This window comes from Lissotriton helveticus, chromosome 1_1 (genome assembly GCF_964261635.1).
Source record: "Lissotriton helveticus chromosome 1_1, aLisHel1.1, whole genome shotgun sequence".
Lineage (NCBI taxonomy): Eukaryota > Metazoa > Chordata > Amphibia > Caudata > Salamandridae > Lissotriton > Lissotriton helveticus.
In genome coordinates, this window is record NC_136057.1 from 1,384,618,787 (window position 1) to 1,384,645,243 (window position 26,457).

The window sequence follows — 26,457 nt, forward strand, 5'->3', positions numbered from 1 at the left end:
ATGCTCGCTTTCTTCATTTCATTTTCTCAATGATGGGTTCCCTCGTCGTTCTTTCTTTTTTCACAATATATACAATCTTCACAAAGTATCCCAATCATTCCACAAAAAAAGGCATGCATCTATCCACAATCCTCAATGAATCGGTCCTGATCCCTAAGTAGATCTAGCAGAGAAACCTTCTCACTCCCTACAACTCCTCCACTGATGCCTGATGACAGGTTAGTAATAAGGTTTCCTCAGAGTTCCACCAGGCCTTGGACTGCGTCCTGCTGATTGAGAACCTTCTGAGCCACTGGTCTTCTTCCACAGGGCCTCTTCAGACTCGCAGCGGGAGCCTCCACCCTTCGGAAGCTGAAGATGAGTCTGGCTGGCGGATCTGGTGACTTGGAGGAGTTCTACACAGAGCCACACGCCGTGGCAGGTACGTCTACATAAACGGCTTCTTCTATGACATTTTGTAGTACAATGAACATCTTTCACAGCCTCATGCACCTAAAGCCAAAATGAAACACTCTTACATAACGAGAGACAACGTCTATGAAGTTACATCTACAGTTTTGTGAAGTTACTTCTGGCAATTATGGGAATTTAAAACAGTAGGCCAAAAATCTCTGAAAAAGTGTGATGCGAAAGAAAATCTAACAAATATGGGGAACAAACTGGAAAATTATTTTTGTACGAAGAGTCTCCAGTTTTTCTAAGGAAATTTCACCTACTAGCAAAGTTGTTTAATATTTACAAACCTACCAAACTGATTTATTTATTTATTTTTGAGCATCATGGCTATGACGCTATTCAATCATTCCAGGGCGCATTACGTGGACCTATATTGGATGTCCCCAACTGGGCAAATCACCTGTGCCTATTTAACGATAGCCAGTCTGAGATGAAATCTTTGATACCATTAAAGATGCCAACTCAAGCACTGATTGACACCCTTTGCAGCACTGGGCATGCCTTGCACCGACCCTTTTCCATCATAACCCTTCTGAGACAACCTCTTTGCTTTTCTTCCAGGGGCTCTAAAATGTTACTTGAGGGAGCTCCCCGAACCTCTGATGACCTTTGAACTCTACGAGGATTGGATGAAGGCAGCCAGGTGAGATGGCACGACTGATGGTGATGTACACGGCGCGTCCGAGTCAGATCTTTGAAACATAGGCAGGAAAGACCTTGTCAAGTAACAAGCAAGCAATCTCTCGATGACCCACTTTGTGGCACCCACTTTGTATCCTCTAAAGCCTTCATTATGAGTCAGGCGGAGTCAAATCACCTAATGAGATTTTGGCCCGACTGATTCGGGGTCAGTTTTTACACATATGGTATGTCTGAGTGTGAGATAACCAGACCTGATTTTACTGTGCAGTAATTCCGCATGGTAAAATCACAAGAGGTTTTGGCTGCTCCAGCAGTCGAACCTCCTTCCCAGTTTCTTTAATACAATGGTCCCTTTGCCAGAAAATACCTTTTCCTCGCCTCTCCAATTCCTCCTACTCCCTCCCTCACTTCTCACCCCATTAGAGGTCCCCTACCGGCATGTCACAGAATACATTCAGAGCAGTAAAAGCAACATTCTCTGCAAACACCGGAAAAACACTACCTGGTGATATTTTTCAGTGTAAAATGTGTGAATATTGATATTGACTGATTTTTACAAGTCTTAAAACATTGGTAAAAGTCCACCGGAAGCACTAACTCCGAAAACAAGAAACCCTCGTAATGAAACGTACCAACCACTAAATGTCAAATGGTCACACCGTGAAAAACATGCCTTCATAAATGTGTTTTCAGAGCTTTTCAAACAAAAAGCTTTAGTAAAGGAAGAGGATGTGGCTTGCACTGTGTGAACAGATCTGTGGATAATTGTCTGGGGGATAGGCAAGTGTGTGGCTAGCGGGGATGTGATTATCTGGAGCGTAGCCGCTTCCAGGTTACTTCTGGTGCTGACAGATTGATCTGTGTGCGCATTAGGGAACTACTTTTCCACATTACCAAAGCGATATGTAAAGCCAATGGCAGTGTGTCACCAACCATATGGATCTTAATGGGAAGATAATTCTATATTAGAGGTGCAACACCTGATAAAGTTTGCTTGAAGAATTGTCAACTGCAATATTGTGGGATGTCCCAAATACTGGGCAGGAGGCAACAAGGGTCTTGGGTTTGATGTTGTAGATTGTAAATTGTATCCTTTCCAATTGAAATTGGTGAACGAGAAACAATCCGATAATGTCTTGGGAAGAAAGAGCGATAAAGAACACGAAGAGGATGAAAGTGATAGACCTAGTGTTACAATAGGGAGAGAAGACGGAGAATGAAAAAGAAGGGTGATAGTGAAGAAAATTATAAACTAATGAACATAATGTTAATACTTCCTTAACTTTTGGGATAGTATTACAAGCCTGCTGTAAATATATGTGTTGTTATTAGTGAGCGGTCCACCTTTTATTGACCTGACACTGATCTGCCAGTTGTTCCCACTCTGCAGGAGACTCATGCACCTATTGATACTCCTTAACCTTACATTGATTCTCTCACTCCCTTTTCTATTCAGCATAAAGGAGCCTGAGGGGCGCTTGGAGAGTTTCAGGGCCGCCTTCAACAAGCTCCCAGAGAGGAACCAAAATAATCTACGGTAAGCAAATACAGAAGACATGGGTCAGTATGTTGCCGCTAGTATCTTATCAAGAGTACCAAAACCAGGCTCAGGAAAAAAAGTACTTTTATTCCAATTGTAATGTGCTAGTGTCATGGTCTTTACATTACATTACATTTTGCTCTTTAATTGCTTTATAATTAGATATGGATGTTGAAAATGTGTTATCTCCTTGTTATGAAACATCTATGACTATAACTCTCCCTTAAACAGCTGTACACAAACATAGCTAACATAGCATATCATTTAATGTTTCTTACCTCACTCTTTTCTAATTTACTTACAAATGTTTCTTTCCCGTCCACATTATTTTACGTTCAAGCTTCACTTTATTTGATCTTGGGTTTTAACCACGCATATCTTTCAAATAAATTCACATTTTGGTTATAATGCATGAATGCAAAAGCTGTGGATATTTGTTATTGATTTATGAATTTTAAACACAAAGTGCTATATGTCACAGTTCTAAATGGCATAGCAGCATCACATTTATGGTAATCTAATGTGAACACATCACACCCATTCAGGATAGTGATCACCAACATCTTTTTGTCGTAGGGTATCAGAACGTAGCCCACTCTCCGAGGATTTTTCATTGCAGATGTCAGTCACAGGCAAAGTGAGACAAGACCTGACCAGATGAGTGAGGGTGAACAATCTGTTGAGAGGCCAGTCTAACGGAGTGGGGGGCATGTTTGGGTCTGTGCCTGGCTCAGGGATTTTGGTCTCTCACTCAGAGCTAAGAGTCTACAAATTAAATTTAGCTGGAAGCTGTCTGTGAGCACTAAAAGCGTTTTCTCACCACATCAATCTGAAAGTATTGTTGGTGAAGGTACACAATATAACGACAAAATAATATGTCAACAAACGTGGTCACCAGATCTCACTCCTTAGCAAGGGTATCCGACAACTTTTTTTTATAGGCAGAGCAGAGAATCTCTTTGATTTTTGTGATTCATGTCCAGGATATCCAAAACCTTCACAGACTACCTGAGAAGGGACATTTTCCGTGTTTGGTGAATTTTTGCTACCTTCTAAAGATCTTTTCACAGATAGTTCAGCATTGGGTTTGTCCTGCAATAGTCATTTACTTTCAGTCTGAATGCACAAGTAGAGAATTCTTTTTTGAGGGGATGGAGGAATAGGCCTGGGCAGTGGGTGCTCTTTCTTGCCGATGGCCTCAAGGTCTCCTACATGCATTTCGTCCTCTTTCTCTGATTCTCAGATTCCTAGTCAGAGTAAGGAGGTAGGAAGCTTAAGAGATCTTGATAGCACCAGAGCGGCCCGCTTGGATTGGTTTCCTTTCCTAATATCAATGAAAGAGACAGAGGAGTTGACGTTTCCTATGGTTACTTTTCTTCTAGTTTTTCTGGAAGTCGGGCAGGAGAATCTGGGAAGACTCGGACTAGTGGCTTGAAAGTTTAGAGGTCAGGAATGAGAAATGGAGGTTTGCTGGAAGAACTGGCTACAACTCTGAAAGCATCTAGAAGGGCCTCAGCTCTCAAGTCATAAGCTTTCGACCGGGGACCTTTAGTAAATGGTGTGGTACTAAAAAATTGGATCCCAGGAATGCTCATTTAAATCAAGTTCTTTGCTTCCTTCAGGACTGTTCTCACTTGGGTCTCAGTATGTCCGCATTACAAAATCAGTGGGGGACGATAAGGGCTTTTACAATTTCCTCAGGGGACCATTTTGATGATCGAGTTGGTCCACCGCCAGTTTAAGGGGTTGAGTAACATCCATCCTGTACCTTCTCATCTTTTTCCCAGTTGGTATTGGATTCCTTAAAGGATCTTCCTTTTGAACCTCATAAAAGAGTAGATCTTATGATCCTAGCCCTGAAAAATTTATTTTTAGTCACAATTACTTCGACAAGGAGAATTAGAATCATTAGCTTGTGAGCATTTTTTGTAGACTTTTTTAAGATAGGACTGTCTTACTTCCAAGTACTTCTTTTGGTACCAAAATTAATTATACCTTTAGCAACAAATAGGAAGTGATTCTACTGGAATATTGTTCCTCTCTCAAGACACCAAGAGAAATGAAGAGGTTAGGCTCGATAATCCTGTTGTATGGACGGCTCTCCTTATCTATTTAGGTAGAGTGGCAGCATTTAGAGCCTCATAGTCATTTTTTGTCAATTTTGGTCCAACAAAGAAAAGTGGAGACTCTCCTAAGTGAATGGGTTAGTTGTTTGATGTTATTGGTGTATAGAGCAGTGGCCCAATCATCACTTCTTAGAATTTAGGGCAGGTCCACAAGGAAAAGGTCTGCATCTCTAGCAGAGGTTCAGGGAGCATCAGTTGCAGAGATTTGTAGGGCAGCCACCTGGGCTTCTCCTTTCACTTTTGTTCCTCACTACAGGATTGTGTAAGAGATGGATTTGAATGACATTTTTGATTCTACAATTCTAACTTCTATGAAGTAAATATAGTTATATCTTGTGGTTTCTATCAATTTCAGTTAAAGTTTTGAGTTTGAGCATGCAAACATAGTTCTCCTGGTAATGATTAGTAAATCTCATAGCATGATGAACTGAAGTGAGATGGGACGATGCCCTGATTACTTACCAGTAATTGCATTATCTGAGTGCTATACCCTTGCTTTAATTCATTACATACCTCCCACCCCCTTGGTCGTCTCCACGTCAACTAAGTAAGGTAGAGTTGGTGCTTTTAAACGAACAGGAGGGGTGGGGAGAAAGAAGGGTGCTATTATTGGTTAGTTTGCATGGTGATTGGTGTCTGGGGAGGCAGGACTGCCTCATAGTGTGATGCCTTAAAGCTAGGGGAGTAGGGCTCAGAGTAACGCGAGTACAAGTAAGTAATTAGGGCATTTTGGATCACTCTGCTTCTTGATAGCAGCTTTTTAAAACAATCATTTGCAAGCAAAACTCTACGATCTGTTCTTGGAGCAAGTAGTACACCACATCCTCATAGTCTATTAATTATATTTCTTGGGATTTACTATCTCATGTTGTTAATTTTATTGTCTTCTAATGATTACATATGTTTTGTCTGATTAAAGTTAACTGCACCCACAATCTTTGGTAACCATTGCACACTAGTTTTCATATCTCCATGTAGCCATGACCCACGGTGTAATTCTGAATGAATATCCCATCCAGACCACAGGATGACTTGCATGTCTGGGGGACAACAGGGACGGCCTAGTGTCATCAGGTTTCATGTCCCAAGACCATCTTGACGACTTGAGATGCAATGCTGTCAGGCTTTCAATAGTGCGACTAAACCACAAGACGTCCATTTTCTATCTTCTTCCTGTCTGGCAACTTTTTGTTTATCATTAATTTGTTCCTGTATCCTGTACAGCATTTCTTCACTTGGACAGCCCACTTTTCTATCTACTTTCTTCTCTTGTATCTTGACCTACATGGGAGAAAATTCATGTCTCCTCTCCCACTTCATAGACACACTCACTCTTCATTGCTTTAACTAACTCCAGAAAGCTCTCCTCTCTAGTCTTTGCACATGAACTCATCCTCTCCTTCTCCTCCTGCACATGTACCCACTTGGGTTCTCTGTTTTTTCTTACTTTCAGATACCTCATCAAATTCTTATCGAAGCTGGCAGAGAATCAGGAAGTGAACAAGATGTCGCCGGGGAACATCGCCATCGTTTTAGGACCAAACCTGCTGTGGCCCCGAATTGACAAGTGAGCAGAGTCTGTCCACCTTTATAAAGGGCCTGCATGTTGTTATTGCATGAGTTCCCGCAAAGCTGTGCCACTACACTGCAGCTATGACTACATTAGCCCCCGCAGTTCCACCACCGGCATCCACACATAGCGCTCCCAATGCAACCCAGCTCTACCATGGAATGCCTACTGCTAATCAACCTTTTGGGACCCCTTTGCCCCTCAATCCCTCCCATTCAAGTACTGAAACCCACTTGCTGCTCTGTCAATGCACCTCTGTCTTCAGCTCCTGCACCATCTGCTCTTTCAAATACATGGATCTCCCAATACTCATCAATCCTGAACTCTAGCACCCCCTACTATTCCTGTACATAGACCCACATGCAGCTCTGCTGATGCTCCTCGATCAGGAGCAGTTCAATCCTAAACCATGCTGCTACCGTACTCAAACCTTTCCCTCTGCTCTCTGCCCAGGGACTCCGCCGAGCTGGACATGGCGTCGGTTTCTTCAATCCTTGTGGTTGGTGTCGTGGAAGGTCTTATTCAAAGCGCTGACGAACTCTTCCCAGGAGGTATGTAAAACCCATTTCTATGCCAAAAAGTTTAAATAAATTTGCACAAAGTATCTGCAGGTAATATGACGACATAAGTGTGCCGCCTACTTTACAGTATTTACCAAGAAATGCTGAAAAAAAGCTGTTTGCCACTAAACACCTTCACTGTCCAGTCGGTGAAATTAAAACATGCTTACTTATTTCAAAGTGTAAAAAAGGGGATTAACGGAGAAGTTGTGTGAAACATTGAACATCAACAGCAAAACTGAAGATGAAATAAAAGTTGCATTGCTGGGGGGCCCGTATGTGAGCTACTCAATAATAGTTGTTTCTTATTTGCATCTTTGACTATGCAGCTATTACAGTGGGGAATGTGGGCGAGAGTAGATATCTTATTTATTTATTTATTACTTTTATATAGCACCATGTCACCGACAGGTATTAGAACATTTGTATGTTTAGAGCTCCATTGAAGACAATGGAGTAGCACCGGGTTTATAATTGCTGGTATAAGCCCAGAGTTCCAACATTCCAATGTTTGTCTTCATGTTTCCTCCTTTTTTAATTTAGAACATTCTACACTTAGTAGGTGTAATGTTCTAACTGCCTTATAGCCCTTCTGTGTCGGGCTATACAGTTTGGTAAAAGCCCACTCTCTCGTTAAAGACCTGAGCCGCCTCGGGTTCAGGGCCTTTAACAACCGGTATTGTTTTCGGCAGCGGGCTATAAGGCTATATTCAGACACTTTATATAAAAGAATGGGCTGAGTAAATCAAAACGTTTTTTAAAACAGTGGCAACATTCATAGTGCTTGGTGAGAAAAGGAAAAGGAATAGGAAGCAGGGTTGGTGATAGGGAGCTACTGTAACTTCATTACTCCAACATCAACATTCATATATCAATTAACCTTGATTTAACTGTGAGAGATTTAACCATAAGAGATTAGAACTTGATAGTAGCCCGTGAAAAACATGGGAAGGAAAGTGGACGTAGATGTACATTCAATATATTATTTTTATTTACTTTCAATTTTTTTTATGGAATATGAAAATATCAGGTCAATCTGCTATTAAATATTAATAAGATTGTTAAAAGTCGAGGGATAATGTTGAACAAGAAAAAAGGTAAATTAAAGGTAACAGAAAAATGAAAGATATTGAACATTGTTAGAATTGTGTTAGGTGGATTACAAGAACATCCTCTATTCTTGTAGCGAGGAATATCCTATTCAGTCAGACAGCGATAATGCAAACTAGTGCTGAACGCCCACTGAGAATTGGTTCCTATGTCGAAAAAGTACATAGGATTAAATGTATCATTGTTGTGTAGTGGGGCTCTGGAAACAAAAGGTAACGGGGGACAAAGAGAACGGAAAAGAGAAGTGGAAAAGGACCTTCGCTCCTCATAAACACGGAGCACCGTAGAGGAATGGGAAAAAGTTAATAAAAATTAGTCCAGAGCCCAAAGAAACAGCTCAAAATGTATGCCTGAATGTTTCCTCCCATCTTTGGGGTACCTTTCAGTCTGTTATGGCATTCACAACCTCTTGGAAGCTGTATCTATCACAGATTACCAAGAACGACTACTCAAATCCCTTTTTGAGGTAAATATTTCCAGGAGCAAATATACCAGTGTATTGTATTTTTTTACTCATTTAAAAATCTTTGCGCAAGAGATGTACTTTGTAACTTTCTTATCTTTTTTTCTTAATCCCCTCCCCTGCACTAAAATCAATTTGGGCAATGTACATTAACAATCTCTATTATTATTCTTAGTTCAAATATCTTTCGGAATAGGTGCTCTATCAGACAGATGTATCTCACGCCTATTAGTGGTCCTCTTACGTTAATCTAGGATGGACAAAGTTGTGACACTGCCCTACATTAGGATTGTAAAGCTATGTTTAAAACATTGTAAAAGTCATGGAGTCAGTTAACAGTAGTTAACAATGGGACAGAATCCCCAACGAAAACTTACGTTTAAGCAAGAAAATTATAGTACATCGCCTAGTAGTTTTTAAAAATGTTTGTTACCATTCATTCAGTATTACAGCTCGTAGATAATGAGAATATATTTTGTACTGGAGAAAGAAAAACTCTGCTAAGTATGTGAGTTGCACTATATTTGGTCAATTTCTATCCTGGATTGAAAATTCAGGCAATTTAGTTTGTGTAGTGCTCAATATAAATATTGTTAAGAATTTTTAAAGTCCATATTATTTGTGATCTCTTTTTGAGATACTCCTTAAAGATGTTCAACCCGTTGTTTTACCCTTGCCACCGTCTCCTCTCAGAGGTAACACAGTTTTAGTAACTGACAACTTTCTAATTCTATTTCCAGCCGGTTTGGTGACACGTGACACTTGACCATCGTTGTACAATAAAACCTTCTAAGGGTTTTGACACTCCTAGTATGTTAAGCTCATGCATTAATTAGTTAATTGGGTTCTGGGGTTCTCTTCTTTCTCCCCTCTTCCAGAAGCCTCAATTGGAGGGTTGATGTGGAGTTTAGCGTCTGCACTCATTCAACTTTTAGTCTCACTCTTTAACTGGAGGGGAGGAATGCATTTTGAGTCAATCTTTTGTCTGTCCTTGTAACTTCACTGAAACATGTCCCTTCTTCCTTTCTAAACGCTTCTCTTTTTTTCACTTACTATAGATTTTGACTTTAATGTTTCTGGCGCCTTTGCTCCTCCGACTGCCAGTACACCCATGCCACTGAATGGAAACGACACTCCCTTAGAAGGAGCAGGGACCCAAGTATCAGACGTGGTGACCCCAGTATCAACTGCCAAAGAAATCTCCCTAACTCCAGTAGAAGGGTGAGTATGGAAAACACTAACTTGGTTTGTGGGTGCTGAAGGTTCAAGGCAATGTTTGGAGTCACTGGGCAACAGAAAGTGTGAGCTTGTACTTTTAACTGCCTGTAAGTAGCCTTTCACAGTTCAGAGATGCTGAAAAGTAGGACATTTAGACTTAGTATATCAACACCTTGTATTTAGATCTTTAAGAAGTGGCACAACTGTGGAAGCAAGTTTTGTTTTTGTTTTAAAATATTAACTCTTTCTATTCTCTCTCTTCCAGGAAAGATACAGGCCCAACCACACCAGCTCCCATCCAGAAACCTGCACCAAAGGCAGTTCCCGAGAACGCCAGCCCACCCCCATTCCACGTGGCAGAGAGGATGGCAGCAGGCCTGTCACCTCCTGATCAGAACAGCCCCAATACCCTGCGCAGAGGTAAGTTTCGCGAGATGCTACGGGGTCGATTCTCAAACGTATTTGTGTATGTACATTCCATGTACACAGGCAAATGGGTTATTTTATGTGTGCAAATCCAGCTTTTGTATTCACACACCCTTGTTTGTCACTTGTAAAGGGATTTACACATGCAGAATTTTACCCCACTATGGTGGTATATTATTCATGTGTAAATCATTTACTGGGCAGGGGAAAGGCATTCCAAGGGGGTGGTGGCCTGGAAAATGTGGGAACACCACAAAATCTTATGGTGATTGACAAATTTTTTTGTGACTTACTTCCATCATAAAAACGGTTGGATATTCACTTGTGTCAAGGGCAGAAGTAAATCCTTTTCCAGCGTGGAAATTGTCTGGGAAGGAAAATAACTCCCATTGTAAAAGGTACAATTGCACCCATGTGATGGGATATTTGCCTTGGCATTTGTACCCTATGTATAAGTAGACATGCCAAAAAGTCCTTCATATGCATTAATCTACTTTGAAAATCAATTTTGCTCATTACGTTATAAATTACCTGGACCAGCTTTCCTTCTGACCCCAAAATGCCCTTCTTTTCATGTTTCTAACGTTTGCAATTGTAATAGTCTTGGCTGAGTCTTAGGCTCTGAAGAAGTATGGCTTAATAGGGGAGGTATGTACTGGTAATTGTTGATACCCTGGGGTGATGTATAAACCATGTGTGGTAAATACCTCCTGTTCAGAGTTTGTGCAGAGAAAATATAGAATTATGTGCAGAATTGGCATGTAGCAAATCAAATTCAGCATTTATCAATTTTTTACACACAGCTCCCCCCATATACATTTTGCTGGTTGTAATGGAACAATTAAGGCAGTGCCATCTTATCCCTGTGCAAACTTCATAAACCTCAGTAATCAAGGAAATACAGGCTCTTTAACAAACAATAGCAGGCTGACCTTCCCCCGTTAGGCCATGGTTTCTGCTCTTTTGGAGGAGTCTACCTATACGTACTTTGATATCCCCACCTGCTTGCTGGGATCACTTAGCGTTCAGAATAGCAGTGGTTGCAGGAGTTGCTCTAAAGATTAATAATCCACATTTGTAAAGCATACAATCACCCGTAAGTGTTTCTAGGCGCTGGGGGCCATCGGGAAGATTAAGCAAGCTAGTGCATTGCCCAGAGTCACATGGTGCTGGGCTAATCTGCCGCCGGTGCCAGGGATCGAACCGTGATCCCCAGATTCCGGAGTCAGTGAAGAATTGGCAAGTGACCATCAGAAAAACGTTTGTTTTTTGTAGAATAAATTTCCAAAGTGAGAGCTAGTTTTTTAAAAACATAAAACCAATGGCATCAATGTGTAGAGAGTTTCCTCTCTGTGTGTGGGGGCCACTGAAAGATTTCTCTGCCTGGGACAGCCGCATTTTACATGGGGTTTCAGGTAGAGAAACCTAGTGACAGTCATCACGCCCTAAACAGGGCAGGGTGACCATCTTTGGGATCTTAGGTCAAATGTTCTCAATGGCGGAGCCAGTTGGATCCATCATTGTAATCCATGCAATTCCCCACCTCTAAATGGTGCTGGGCCAGGAGTTTGGTGGGGCTTGGCAAGGGGTTCACCAAAGTGTGACCGTTCCCCTGCTCTGCCAGACTGTACACGAGGACCTTTCTGATTTGGGTCTCACCTCACATCAGGGTTTTGATAGTTTCCATTGTAAATATATATTTATTTTACTTTTGACTTTTGCAAATGAACGGCAGTCCAATGATGCTGATATTGGGCCCTCTCATGCTTACAGTGCGCTCGCATCTCACACACGCACTGCTAGCAGTGGCCGTATTAGAGTTAGGTTTGCCGTTCTTTTTGTATTATATTTTATTAGATTTTCAATATATAAAAAAGCATTCATTAATCTAGCATTCAGGATGCAAATCATTACATTCAGTGTTAGGCAAAAAAAACATTGGCATGAATAGTTCCTCGTCCAGTCCTACTGATTTAAGTTTCCAACCAAAGACTAGGCGTCTAATCCTTCGTTACTCATAGGAAATTGGCCCATGCTCATCAGAGGCACAACGCCCATCTCTTCCTTGGTGATGATATTTAAGTAAGTCGTTGAAGGGTTTGCCATTCTTAACTACAACAAATAATTTTAAAACAGCATTCCTAGACTGCTACCTGTGCATGTGCATGGGTGCAAACACATGGGCGGACAGCTTTGAATGGTTTTTGTTATACTTTCTGGAAAAAAACACATGTCATGATGGCTGCATGTGTGTGTGTGTGTGTGTGCATGCACACAAGGGCAGCCATCTTAGAATGTTTTTACTATATTTTATCATTCTTTATTGATCCAACTTGGTTGACATATCTTGCAACATTAAAGCAAACAGGCAATAGCAAAGCCAATAGCTCTGAAGCCAGTTATTAAAGCCCAAACCTATTGGCTTTGACTCCAATTGTTTTTCATTGCTTCTGGTGGTGACTTCTGCTGCATTGTCCTAGAGAACTTATCGGTCCCCTTCCAAGATAAGGAGAGGAGACATGGGCTCCTCGATTGTGCCCAGGGGACAGAAGTGAAGGCAGTAGCTGCGGACGTCGGTTCACCAAAATGCTAGCAGTAGCGGAAGTGACGTCACATGCTCTTTGACCCCATGTGACATCCTATGACCTTGATGATATCTATCACAGAAAGTAACATCACGTGATAATGGGCCCTGCCTGAAGAAGCCACAGGAAGTGGCATTACAGAAGTGGATGTAAGGTTAGAAATATCATTTGAGATCTACGGCTAGCTTTGAATGGCCTATCCGGTGCAAAGCTGGAGACTGCACAGGGCCTCAATGACCACCAAACAAGAAAAAGATCAGTCATGCCTCACACATCGAAGGTCATCGTTGCCCAGAAAAGAAAACAGAACCATTTGTTTATATGCTTGTTCTTATTGCCCATGTACAGTTTAGGATACCCATGCCTGTATCTACATAAGAGAGTAAAACACTCGATCCAATTGGCAATGATCACTCTTTGGGACATGAGAGGTTAAAAAAGACCTACCAGCCGTTAGCATGACCTGCATCAAATTAGAGAGTAAATAACAGTGCGTGTTAGGTGCTCACTTCTGGCAGTAAGTGCTTTGTAAATGCTATTTCATCAATGCTCATTCTATATATTCATTAATCAAAGAAGACAGTGATGTTAATAAATCCCACTGCAACATGCTCCAGAGGTAGGCTCTGGATGAGGGCCCAGGGACAAGGTTTATATTAAAATTGAAGAAAAATACCAGCATCAACTGATTTTCTTTTTTGTTATTTTACCAACTTTGTCATTAGAATTCTGACGATTCTTGTAAAATGCTGGCCACAATATAAAGCCACTCTCGGACAAATGGGAAAAAACTGGAAACACATACTACCTTTGTCTACAAGATTCTGACAACGTTTAGTAGTTCTGCTCTTGGCCCAAAAATAGCAGGGGACCAGCAGCACAGGAAGTCAAGGTCAGACTACTTCTACTAGCCCTTGCCATTCCTTTTCCCCAGTCCATAGAAATGCACCAAACCTCATGAAAAAAGCAGCCAGGCAAAGTTGTGTTTGGTGGAGCCTGGGAGGCCTTGAAATCAGTGCTTAATTTGAGCTGGTGGTTTACAGTGCTCAGCACCGGCACTTAATCATCAACACCAGCACTTTTCATGAGCACCAGTTAAGGACACATTAATTTATGGTAGGCACAGGGAGATTACGTGATTTACCCAGAGTCACAGGCTGTTGAGCCGACACAGAGACACAAACCTGGTTCCCCAGCTCCAACGTAGGCAGCTGTGGCCATTACGCCGCATCCTAAATCTGTTTTCATGGTAGGCAGCGCTAACAGGAGAAATGGGCTGATGCAATGCCTCCTGACGAAAGCCCCAGCACTTATTATTTTTACAAATTAACCACTGCTTAAAATTAATGTTGCTAAGCATCACCTCACTCCATGGGAATAACTGAAACAGTTGCAAGTTTCAACTTTGCACAGTCCCAGCCAGGTGCAGCCTGGTGCTGCCGCCTTTTCACGTACAGAAGATTTATTTCTAACCTGAATATGTTGCTACCTTTGAAACCTGACACCAGGGGTCACAAGCCAGGCACCTTGCTACCCCTGACAAACCCTAAATAGTGTTCATTGCATCTTTGTGGGAGTCAGTGGCTGCTTCGTGGGGTGGTCACTGTCTGGTATTGATTTGTTGTAGGGTGTATGAGAGCAGCCTGCTCTTGCCTGCCTTCTTAAATTCAAGGCGGTCCTATACGTTTCTTATTATTGCTGGAAGTAAGTTCCAGAATTTCATTGAATGAACAAAAAAGAAAGTTCTACGGATATGTGAGTTCCTGCAGGGCACAACGATCAGCCGAGGGACCAGTTCTGATTACAGAGTTGTATTTTGTGTGTATCGCCGAAGTTTTATATCATAAATTATTATCCGTCTCAGTGAATGGCACAGTGGGCAATGCATTGTTCCTTAAAGAGGAGAAACTAGTGATGGATAGCTATTGAAGTGGTTGGAGGGATTACATAATGTAGCTTGAGAGGAGTGGGTGCTGTCATTGCGTGGTTAGTGCATACTTTAGGATTTGTAGTTTTCGGAGTAGGTAGAGGCGCTCCCAAGTTGCACTTTTGCATTCTCCAGATGCAACAGAACCAAGGCGATGGGAGACCCTCTGTATGGAAAAATGCTTTGGACGATGAAAAAAGACACTTCTGTTTACTTGGTTCAATTTAGGGGTGACTGATCAGTTTGAGTCTTAGGATCACTTCCTTGTTTTTTTACTTCAGTTGATGCCATTGGTGGAGGACTCATTTCTTGTTTTCAGATGGTAATTGGGTGGTAATTCTGTGATTTTCTGCAGGTTAGCCCCCTACTTAATGTACCAGTTAAGATTTGGCATATTTCTTTTAGCAACCTTTGGTCTATTTCTCAGAAGCACTGACGTAAGCTCGCAATTCTTGTTCCATAGGATTTCCCTGATTGAAGCTGACTTGGGTATTATCTATGTACTTGTACCAGGTATAAGGTCTAGTAAGTGGCTGAGGGAGGTGTTAAAGAGGAGCCGACAGACTCTTGCAGTGCCTCAAATTTAATGAGGAATAGAGTTGAAGAATACAGAGGGAGTGAACTGGTGCTTTCTCTATCAGTGAGGTATCAGGAGATCCAGTCTAGCGTGATCATTTAAATAACATATCCTTTTAACGTCAGTAATGAGGTAGAGTGGTGGACTGTATCAAATATTTCGGGGCGTTCCAGAAGCACAGTTGATCCTCATTCCTGTCAACTGTGGTCTTTGTGTGCAGAAAAGGTCATATTCTGTTTCTAAGCCAGTTTAATGGTCTGAGGGCAATTTGTTTTCTTCTAGGAACATGGAGACTTAAGTGAAAGCTTTTGACCATTTTCTAATGGTAATGCCCTATTTATGATTGGTGAGTTGCTGACTGGGTCTAATGGATTGTAGTTCTCGCAGCAGTTTCTGCACTTAGGATTGCCCGCAGCTCTTATTCTTTCACCCGTACCGTTGGTGCAACCGAGGAACTTTGGAACACTGGTGGCCTACAGAGCGAGAGGTCGGGACTGCTAGGACCAGCATTCCCTAATCACCTGCAGCTGGTGCCTCTTCCCGTTCTCTCCCCGCCTACTTGTGGTACTTATTCACGGCCCCCCCACGGAAGCCCGGGCCAAGGGCAGGCCCGTTTGAGCCCGTTCGAGCAAGGGCGAGACCGGACCGGGCTACCCCCCTTCGCTTGCTGCTCCCATTTCTACCCAGCAACTTGACCTCGTCCAAATGACCATGGCAACGAGAGAAACGAGGAGCAAAACTATGCTGGCTGGAGGACACACAACAGGTACTTTGGACAATTATTTTGTTAAAGCTGGCTCCCTTCTAATTGACGAAATCACTACATTGGAGAGGCGCATATCACAGGAAATCGCATGGGTAAAAAGATCTTCCATGGGCACCATAGCGCACGCCAGAACTCCTGAGAATGGAATCGACCCCTTGGAGCTGGAAATACGGGATAATGGGGTGATGGGTCTGCCTAATGTATCAAATTCGACGCCACAACATAGGGACAATGAATCCCCAGGCACTGAAGAAATACGACAATTGACTTCACCCCCTGTCCGAATACAATCTAGCTCTTCTCCTCGGGTATTAATAACTCCAAATATCGAAACCCCTAGCACCAGAGATAGCCGCCAAAAACTGGGAGACAGGGAAGGAGCAGTACCCAAAAGGAAAAGAGGGACCCAAAACCCTGGGAGACGTAAGGCAAAAATTGCCAAGCATAATATCCCAGCGGAGGCTAACATCGCAGAAAAGAGTAAAACCGTTCTCATATGCCCTGATGATTCTGCGATAATACCCCTAGTCACTTCACCTATGCGAGTCACAGAGCAGGCGAACTCTAGTCCCACAACAATGGAAGGAGGTGCTACTACTATCGCCAATATTGGCGCCCTCCTGAGCTCACTGCTTAGCCCCCTAGAAGCCCGTTTAACTATGATTGAAACTAGACTGACATTCATAGAAAAAACATCGGCGTTAATAGCTGATGGTCTTAAACTAGATAACAAGGCCAACAGGGGTGGGGTTTCATCTAAGAATAAGAGGGGTACAACAGCACCCCCTATTAACGACGCTAGAATAGTTCCAATTACTTCACAACTGCAGCCGCCTACCACCCATCCTGTAATTTCCCGACCCAACCAAGGTGCAACTACAACTAATCACCCTGAGTCTAATATCAAATTCAAACAGGGGGTGGGTGACAAAATAAACAAGATTCGGTCCATGGACCTCCCCCCTGAGGCCAGCCCATACGTAGTTATCTTAACGGGTATACCAGAGTTAAATCCAGAGACTAAAGAATCTGCCGCCTCTTTAAAAAACAAGGTGGTCAACTGGCTCACTCTAAACAGACCCTCCCCCTAGGAGTAGCGACTGAGGTACTCATGGTAAGAAGAGTTCCCTGGCTAGGTAACACAAGGAAATCTATCAACGTGACCATTTCCTGATTAACTTCAGGGATCCCAGGACTGTTTCCCACATATGTGGGTGGCCATACCGTGACCAAGGGACATCCATCCAGTCCTTACCCCTATCCTTTTTCTACCCGCCTTGGTGCAATGCATGGGAAGAGGAGGGATGGGATACAGTCCCCATTAGAGGGAGAGGCTGGGGAAGCAGGGAGAGAGGGGAATTTCATTGTCCCATAGTTCAACAGCCTGCCTATCTTACAACACACAACAGGTTTAGCTGCCTGGATATGAATGATTGACACTACCAACTGAAGAGGGGGGTGGTTCATTATCGACCCAGGGGTGAGCATGTGGGAAAGACCATCTTTTTCGGTCGAGGCACTGCTGGTACCCCAAGGATTACGTCTCGCGTAGAACAGCACCATAATAAGGAATGCCAACAGTCCATAGCTGGGTCACCATCTAGAAACATGCATGCAACCTATAGCCAGACATGGGGACTCGAATCAAAATGCAACATCGCCGGTTAGCTCAATACGCCAGGGGGCTACTCCAAGGACGATCTTCAATTCCAATCCAGCTTTATTGAAGATACTGTCTTGGAACCTGGCTGGTTTAGGAAATACGCTTGATTGCCCAGACTGGAGCACATTCATCGACTCTAAAGATGTCTATATGTTCCAAGAAACCTGGGCGAGAGAGGATTACACTCGCCCAGGCTTTGCTGTATTTTCCATTCCTGCTCGATGGGGGGGGCAAGGGGCGCCCCTCTGGTGGCCTTGCTATTTGGGTGGCAACCCACTTGGGTTGCAAGGCTACATCCCTTTTTACAGCCTCTGAGGATGTCCAATGCGTCCTCATGGAATGGCCCAATTCCACCAAATTGGCAGTGGTAAATATTTACTCCAGGCTGGTGAATATAACTCGGGAATCCAGCACCATCGAGGAACTTTCCACCTTCCTCAATGACATTGCTAAGGGTACACCCTTTGTGGTTGGAGGGGATCTGAACTGCCATTATGAGCCACTAACAGGACTACTAGATGGAACATCAATGGAGGAAGATGCGCTGTGGTTAGTACCTCCCACGGTGGCCCCTCCCCCCAGAGCCTGGACACCTTTAGCAGTACAGATTACCGCTTTAACTCTCAAACACGCTATTAGGGCCTGCAATGGGCGAATCAATTCCGATACCCCCCCTAAATGCACATTCAATAAAGTGGGGAGGGAGTCAAGACTGGACTATATTTTATTTCAATTGTCCTCCTGGTCTAAAATCAAGGACTTCAGGGTGATAGTAAGGGATGATAGCGATCATAATGCGCTAGAATTAGAATATTTTCTCCCGGGTATAGATAATGAAAACCGGGCTGGTGCAGACGTGCCCGCCACAGGGTTGACCCTGACGAATAATAAACGCAGAGTGCGGTGGGAAAAACTAGCCACTAATCCAGAAAAGATTTCAGAGTTGTATGGCTGTGCTATTCCCACACTTGAAAAAGTGAGTGCATTAGTGGAGCAACCCAATGCCCAAGATATGCACAAAAGACTCTGGTCCGCTCATGAGGAGCTTATTAAGAACATGGCTGAAGTTCTTTTCTCCCCAGGAAAAACCGGGGGCAGCACGAGTCACCGTCCTTCGTGGTACAACGCTGCCTGCCGAAAGGCTAAATCAGACCTACTACTTTCCCTAAAGCAAGGTAATGACAGATCTGTAATACAGGCAAGGAGAAGGGATTATAAGCAGTTGATCACCCATGCCAAAGCGGAATGGGACCAGGAGAAATGGGAGAATCTCGCCATCACATTAGCAGATAGGGATTCCCGTAAATTCTGGCGAATTGTAAACACGGGGTCCGATGAGCCATTTTCGGCCGTCGAACCTAACATCTCAGCCAAGGTCTGGGAAGAACACTTTCAAGCTCTTTATATGGGAGCTAATGTGGACACAGATGGGGTCTCAGGTCATCCAGTGCCAATCATTGGCCCACAGCTAGAGGGGGACTTTTTTTACCGAGGAAGAGGTGCGAGCTGCTATCTCTAGGCTGGCATCTGGCAAAGTGCCTGGACGGGATGGGCTCCCGGGCGACCACTTTAAACAAGAGCCAGGCGTATGGGTTCCCTACCTGCTGACTATCTTTAACTCCGTTCTGGGGGGCATGGAGGTTACCTGTACTTGGCTGGGTGCAGAGATTGTCCCTATATTAAAGACGGGTTCACCTCTGCTCCCAGCCAACTACAGGCCTATCAGTCTCATCGACATGTCACAAAAGCTATTCGGGAGACTGATACTAGATCGCCTCCAAGATTGGATTGAAGAGTTTTCCATTCTGAGCCCCTACCAGGCAGGATTCAGAAGGAAAGTCTCAACAACGGATCAGATTTTCCGTCTTAACCTGCTATTTTGGAAATCTGTAAAAATCGAAGGCGGCAGCCTATATATGGTCTTTGTAGACTTGCGTGCCGCCTTCGATTTGGTGCCAAGACCTAAACTGTGGTCCGTGCTAGTGGAGTTGAGCATTCCATCGGATATTCTGAATATACTGATAAGACTCCATCAAGAAAACTTTGCATGGGTCAGGTGCGGCAGGAACGGGATGCTCTCAGCAAGATTCCCCGTTGACAGGGGGGTGAGACAGGGTTGTGTGCTCGCACCTACCCTGTTCTGCCTCTTTGTCAACGGGGTAATCGCCCATTTGACCAAGATCAATGATATAGATGCCCCCAGGCTCAATGGCAGCAGGGTGCCCGCAATTATGTTTGCGGATGACACCCTGCTGCTATCTAAATCCCCAATGGGGATACAACGAGTCCTCGATGGTTTTGTAACATTTTGTGGAGAGAGGGGGCTGGAGATCAATGCCCTGAAACCCAAATATATGATTTTCAGCCCCCCATCCACAACTCGCCCCAACCCAACCATAGGCACAACGAGGCTAGAGAGGGTTCACACATTCGAGTATCTAGGGGTGACTATCAACCAAAATATGATCTGGGACACACATCGAACAAAGGCCAACCTTAAATTGGTGCAGTTAACGGGCGGCATCTCAAGGATGACAAATAGATCGACTTTTAAGCCCCTCGGTCCATTGCTTGAAATTTACAAGATGCAGGCGAGGGGGGCAGTCATACATGGCGGGGAACTGTGGGGGCATACACCCGGCCAAAACTTGACGATTACAGAAAACAAGTTCATCAGGCAGTTGGCAGCCCTTCCTTCAAGCACCCCGCATCTCCCTCTTAGATTTGATTTGGGCCTTAGACCGATAGAAGAAGAACTGGGTTTAAAACCACTAACATTCTGGCGACGACTCTGGACTTCCCCAGAGCTCCTGACCTATAGGATGGAGTTGAAAGAGATTTTAAGTCTACCAAATATGACGAATACTCCCTGGTTAAAGTACATAAAAAAGACATGTGAAAGTTTGGGAAGACCAGAACTATGGCTAGACCCTGAAAACGCTTGCAGCAAGGTCTCACGCAAGCGTTTATCAAAGGACTACTATGACTTAAAATTAAACTTTTTACTAGGGAATACGCGGCTAGGGATTTTAACAAACTCTTTTATCCATTCTAAAGACTTCTATCACTTGGAGCAGGTCTTCGATGGAATTTGTCCTGCCCTGACCAGGAAGTTATTTTTACAGTGGAGGTATGGCACCCTTCGTCTCAGAGCTTTCACAAGTACCTGGTCCCAGCCCTCCCCCACCAAGCAATGCCCTGCATGTTCACACCAGTTAGAGAATGAACGACATGTTTTATTCTTCTGCAATGCCTATCAAAAACCTAGAAAGTACTGGCTTGCTCCTCTTCTCAAAAACTTAGGTTTTAGGCATTGCATTCCTGCTTACAGAATACTCAAGACGGATTAATCACCTCCGACCGTGTTTGCGATAGCTAAGTTCCTGTCAGCGATTTGGCACAAGCGCACTCGTTTTATCTTAAACTCTGATATAGATTTGGTATAGGCACTATAAAAATTCAATGCCTAGACAATCTTAAATTGGAATGGACTGCAACTGATTTTATTAATTATTCCAACTGATTTAATTTTATTAATTACAACTAATGAGACTTTTAATAGTAATTAGCAGTCTGTATCCCATCTTGCACTAGTACTTTGAATCTGTACAATAAGATGATAATCGTAATGATTTTTTAATTCTTGTTTTATGAACATGTATCATTCGTGTTTTTTCCTTGATGCACATCTTTTATGATCCAAGTGATCGAAATAAGGACAGAATGAATGAATGATTGTAGTTCTTTATTATCAGCTTGAAGTAAAAAGTCTTGAGGTAATTTGTGAAGATGGGTCCGATTAGGTAGTTGTTGATAATGGTTCTGGTTGGGATGGCCATGTTACTGGAATGTTGCATGTACTTCAAAGCTTGGACAAGGTTCCCACAGAGAGCCAGCTGGGACATTGGCCATGAGCCATTCATTAAAATGGGTGGGGAAAGTTGTCTGAAGTGTAGCAAAGTCCGTTGTCGTCCAAAAGACATTGTCATATGTCTTGTGTTTAAGGTCGAACATGGCTGTCTGACTTACTTGTGATGTACTGTTAAAGGTTCCTTTTTTTCTGAGCAGATGGCCTCCAAGGGCATCACAAATGGTTGGGCGGGAGCCCTTGTTGACTGTGTAGTCCACAGTGCAGAAGTCAGAGAGGATCCCGCAAAGTTCCTTGTATTGGAATTTTGCTTCTGAGATCCAATTGAAGTAGGAAATACTTTTTGCTTTTTTTGGATGCTACTTTGTAGATTCTTGGCTAACAATGAAGGTGGAGCTTGTCATTGTGTTCATTTTATCTTTTGAATAAAGTTCCAAAGTTCTGTTTTTAGTATCTTTACATTTATGTTGAGACTAGTGTGTCTTCTGCCGATAGTTCCAGCATAGTCAAACCTTGAAGGGTCTGTTGAAGCCTTTGGTACGCAATGATAAATTTGCTCCACTTCTGTCATGCAACTGGGTTGCAGGAGACAATGATGTGGGAGTTGAGTGTGATGAGGTTGAGCTTGTTCCGTTGTCTGCAGGAGGTCTTGTGGTTCTTGGATATTGTAAGTGTTAATCATGGACCTCTTAGATTAAGTAGATGAGGTAGTTGGAACAGATGTTGGGGATCTTTTATGTCACTTTTATGAGTCTTGGTGGGGAGAAAATTGCACCATTACTGTGTCAAGCGGAGTGTCAGTACAGGGACAACTTGGAAGAGGTTGAAACAATTCTGTTTAACATGGGGGGATCTTCTTTGAGAGAGTTTTGTTTGGTCAAACCAGAAGCGCAATCCTCCAAAGATGCAGAGGTTGTTGTGGGTTACGGTCACGTCGGTGATGGCTTCAAGGAAGACATCTGTGAATATTTTCAGTGGATGTCCTATGTGTCAGTAAGCATGAGCTAGAGATGGTAGGGTTAGGTGAGCAGTGAACGAGAGACATCATTTTTCCAACTGCAACAGCAAGGTATTGTTAAATCATGTTAATTAGGAAGTTATCACAGTAGCTAATAAACCTCTTTCAGTAATCTTGCCATGATTTCTTGTGAGGACCCTGTATCTGGGTATATGGTGTTGTGTCATCTCCTGCCCATGTTTTAGTCATAAAGAGGAAGTCCGATTTTGAGTTTGAGATCCGGTTGCTAACGTTTAGTTGATTGTGGAGGTTGAGTCTAGGAATGTGGAGGGTGATTATTACAGGGGAAGGTAGTTTGAGGGAGAGGAGGAACCCTAGATTTCAGGAGGCTAAAGGTTGACAGGTACTTGAAGACCTCCTCTGACCCGATATAAAGTAGACATCTGTTGATAGAACAAACCGAGACAATATAGGTGGTTTCTCTTAGACAACTGTGAATGACCATGTGAGAAGGGCAACAAGCATCAAATGACAAATCTGCCACCAGTGGGCTGCTAGTGGAAATCAGATGACAACACCTGTGGCCTTAGAGGGATGGAGGAGAAGGAGGGTTATCAAAATGTTGGAAAGTTTAGATGCTTGGGAGTAACAGAGCAAGGCGGATTAAGAAGAAAAAGAGGAAGCAAACAAACCTCTATTTATAAAGGAGGCTGGCTGCCATGTAAATATTTTCCACCATTTGCTGGAGCTCAATGCAAGTACTATGTATTGGTCACAAGAGGCTGGGAGCTGACCACAGTCCCTCTTGGCAGGCCTTGGGATGCCACGCGCCAGTCCTGGAATGTTAATGAAGTGGACTTCGTACAAGCTTTGTATTATATTCTCCCGAGAGAACCAATCATTAGAAATCCCAGAAACATAGAAAAAGAGCACCCAACATTGTGCTTCATTGCCCTTCTACTGGTAGAAGGTGCTATACAAATTCTAATAACATAACGTGATAATGGGTGCCATGAGGGAACAGAAGAGGAAAGGAGGTGGTTTTAAGGCGAGGGGTGGCAGTGAGAGTAATCGAGGAATGGCAGCGAGTTAGAACAAATTGTGTACTGTCTAAGAAGTAGAAGGTCAAGCCAGAGAGAATGCCTTGGAAGGTAGGCGCTGCCCACTGGCTTCAAACTGTCTAAACCGAGGCTCTCCTTCCTTTTCTGAAGTGAGAGCTACTTCTGCTCAAGGAAAGTCCTGCTGGTCCTCTAGCATATTTTATCACTGTAAAATACTCACGACATGTGTTAACATAATTTTATTTTTTGACCACCCTAAGCATGATTATCAGTGGTGACCAAAGCTTTCCAATGCACAAATAAAGTCTATTCCTTTACCATGTCACATCTTATTCCTCCAGGAAACCTGGGAAGAACACCCTTTTGTTTTGGAGGGTTATGTAGGATACTATGAAAACGCAAGTAAAATTCATAGATATGGACGTCCGAGTGGGGGGTTAGCAACTTTTATTTCCAGCGGCATACAAGCTGAACATGAGCAACTAGTATCACACAGTAAAAACATTCTTATAGTTAGACTGAAATATAAAAATGCAGATCAAAAAGATAGGTCATTAATTATGATCAATGCATATATCCACCCAACAAAAACAAGTAGAACATCTATATGTGCAACCCTTAACACCATACTATTGGAACAAATGCTAGAAAACCCATCAGTGGACTATGTGATGACTGGGGACTTTAACCTTAATTTACTAACACCGTTCCTAAGGGATGATGTAGCACAATCACAAGACCTTCAATGGTCGATTCCACACCAGGATCACCAAGGCGTCATGATAAAATAGGCACGAAACCAAATTGGTATAACATTCATTAAGGATATGGAAGCGTTGGGATTGCGAGTCCTTAATGGCCGATTTAAAGAGGATAACACCCCCTGCATTCACGTATATTGCATACAATGCGAGTACTAGGATAGATTATACAATGGTTTCACTGAATATATTTCAAAACATAAATTCCTACAGGGTAGTTAAAGTTGGAGATAGTGACCACTGCCAGCAGTTAATAACTATCAACATTAGAAACAATATTAACCAACCATATCATACTGTGCCGGGGTACATTGGAACAATAAATTATAAAAAAACTAATTTGGACTAATCTGAATAAGAATAGTATGAATGAAAAAGTTGAGAACATTATAAAGAGCTGCTTTACTGAAAATACGACGGAAACAGCAGTTGAGCAGTGGGAGGAATTTACTAAGAAAATAGTGAAACCCCAAATCCAGATTAACCCCAATAAAAGAATTGTAAAATGGAAAGAAGAAGGAGGGACACATATATGAATCTTCCATATATAATAACCAAGTTAAAAAGAGCTCGAAACAGAATAAGGAGACAAATAAACACCACAGCAACTAATGAGGAAATGTTGAACAATCTAAAAGCATTAAACCAATACCTGAAGAAGCTAATATGGAATGAGAAATACCAAGCTAAACAGGAAATGTGGTCTAAATTATTTTACGCAAGCAAACAAGCAAATGCAAGAGAATTTTGGAAAATTATAAACAAATTAGTACGGCCGAACAAATTGGTAGTTTCATCAACTCTAACTGAGCAAGAATGGGTTACTTATCTTGAAAAGCATCTAAACAGTAATGGAGCTATAAAAATAATTGCAAACATACAGCATAGCTCAATAATCAGTGATGAAATGCAAGAACAAATTGTAATCTCAAAAGAACAACTAGTAAAACTAATAAAGAAGCAGAAAGATGGGATACCGTTTGCCCTTTTTAAAGAAAACCCTGACTTTTGGTCGAGCTACTTGGAAACCATATTCAAAGAAGTTATAGAGACAGGTAACATCCCTGAGTCCTGGCGAGGATCTCTAATCTCCCCCATATTCAAGAAAGGTAATTGGGCCCTTGCGGAGAACTACAGACTCATCACCCTACAAGACACGGATGCTAAGCTGTTTGCTGGAGTACTACTGGTTAAATTAAATGAATGGGCATCAGAAAACAAGATCTTGCCATTCAATCAAACAGGTTTTATTAAGGGGCTTGGAACAATGACAAACATCATGGCGTTATCACTAATAATTGAAAAATCACTCAGAGTAAAACAGCCCTTGTATCTATGCTTTGTAGATTTTAAATCTGCTTTTGACTGTGTGCAAAGGAATTTATTGTGGAACAAACTTTCTGAAAAAAACATTCCAATTGAACTATTGAAATTGATTCTATTACTACACAGTAAAACCTGGGTAAGAGTAAGGATGGGGGACGGCCGATCACTAACAAAGAAGATTCCAGCAATAGACGGGCTAAAGCAGGGATGTGTGTTGGCCCCTCTCCTCTTTAATTTATTCCTTGGAGATCTATCAGGGAACCTGGATGAACTCAACGCACATCCTCCGAAGTTAGGGGAAAAACAGATATCTAAGTTAATGTATGCAGATGACGCCATCCTTTTAAGTCATACTAAAATAGGTCTTCAATGCCTAATTAACAGAATAGTTTTGTATGCTCAGGAAAATGGAATGATAATAAATGAAACCAAAACAAAAATTATGGTGGTCACTAGGAACATAAAACTGAGACAAAAAAACAAATGGTATATGGAAAACACCCAAATGGAACAAATAGAAGTGTACAAGTATTTGGGTGTACTATTTGACCAAAAAGGAAATTATCAATCACAAAAACTGGATATACAAAGAAAAGCGAATTCACTTACTGCAGCATTCAAGATAGCACAGAAATCGCTCGGAAATCTGACCCATCAACCGCTCTTGAAAATTATAGGGGCTAAATTGCTCCCAACAATAACATACGGTAGCGAAGCATTAATGGGGATGGATGCGGAAATGATAAACAAGGTCCTTTCTGAAACATATAAAACTCTTTTCTATCTCCCAAATAATGCTTCACCGGCACAAATTAGACTGGAGTTCGGGTTAAACAATCAAGAATTTGCAAGAA

General features: G+C 42.5%; 1 protein-coding gene across 1 annotated transcript in view; it reads left to right on the top strand.

Annotated features, from left to right (window-relative positions):
* SH3BP1 (SH3 domain binding protein 1) overlaps nt 1–26,457 on the top strand; it is a 235,619-nt gene that overhangs the window by 174,001 nt on the left and 35,161 nt on the right. Inside the window, exons 11-17 of the mRNA XM_078684037.1 lie at nt 310–421; nt 1,018–1,099; nt 2,555–2,635; nt 6,218–6,331; nt 6,788–6,885; nt 9,526–9,688; nt 9,951–10,105. Coding sequence (XP_078540163.1) covers nt 310–421; nt 1,018–1,099; nt 2,555–2,635; nt 6,218–6,331; nt 6,788–6,885; nt 9,526–9,688; nt 9,951–10,105 — 805 coding nt within the window. The remainder of the gene's footprint in view (nt 1–309; nt 422–1,017; nt 1,100–2,554; nt 2,636–6,217; nt 6,332–6,787; nt 6,886–9,525; nt 9,689–9,950; nt 10,106–26,457) is intronic.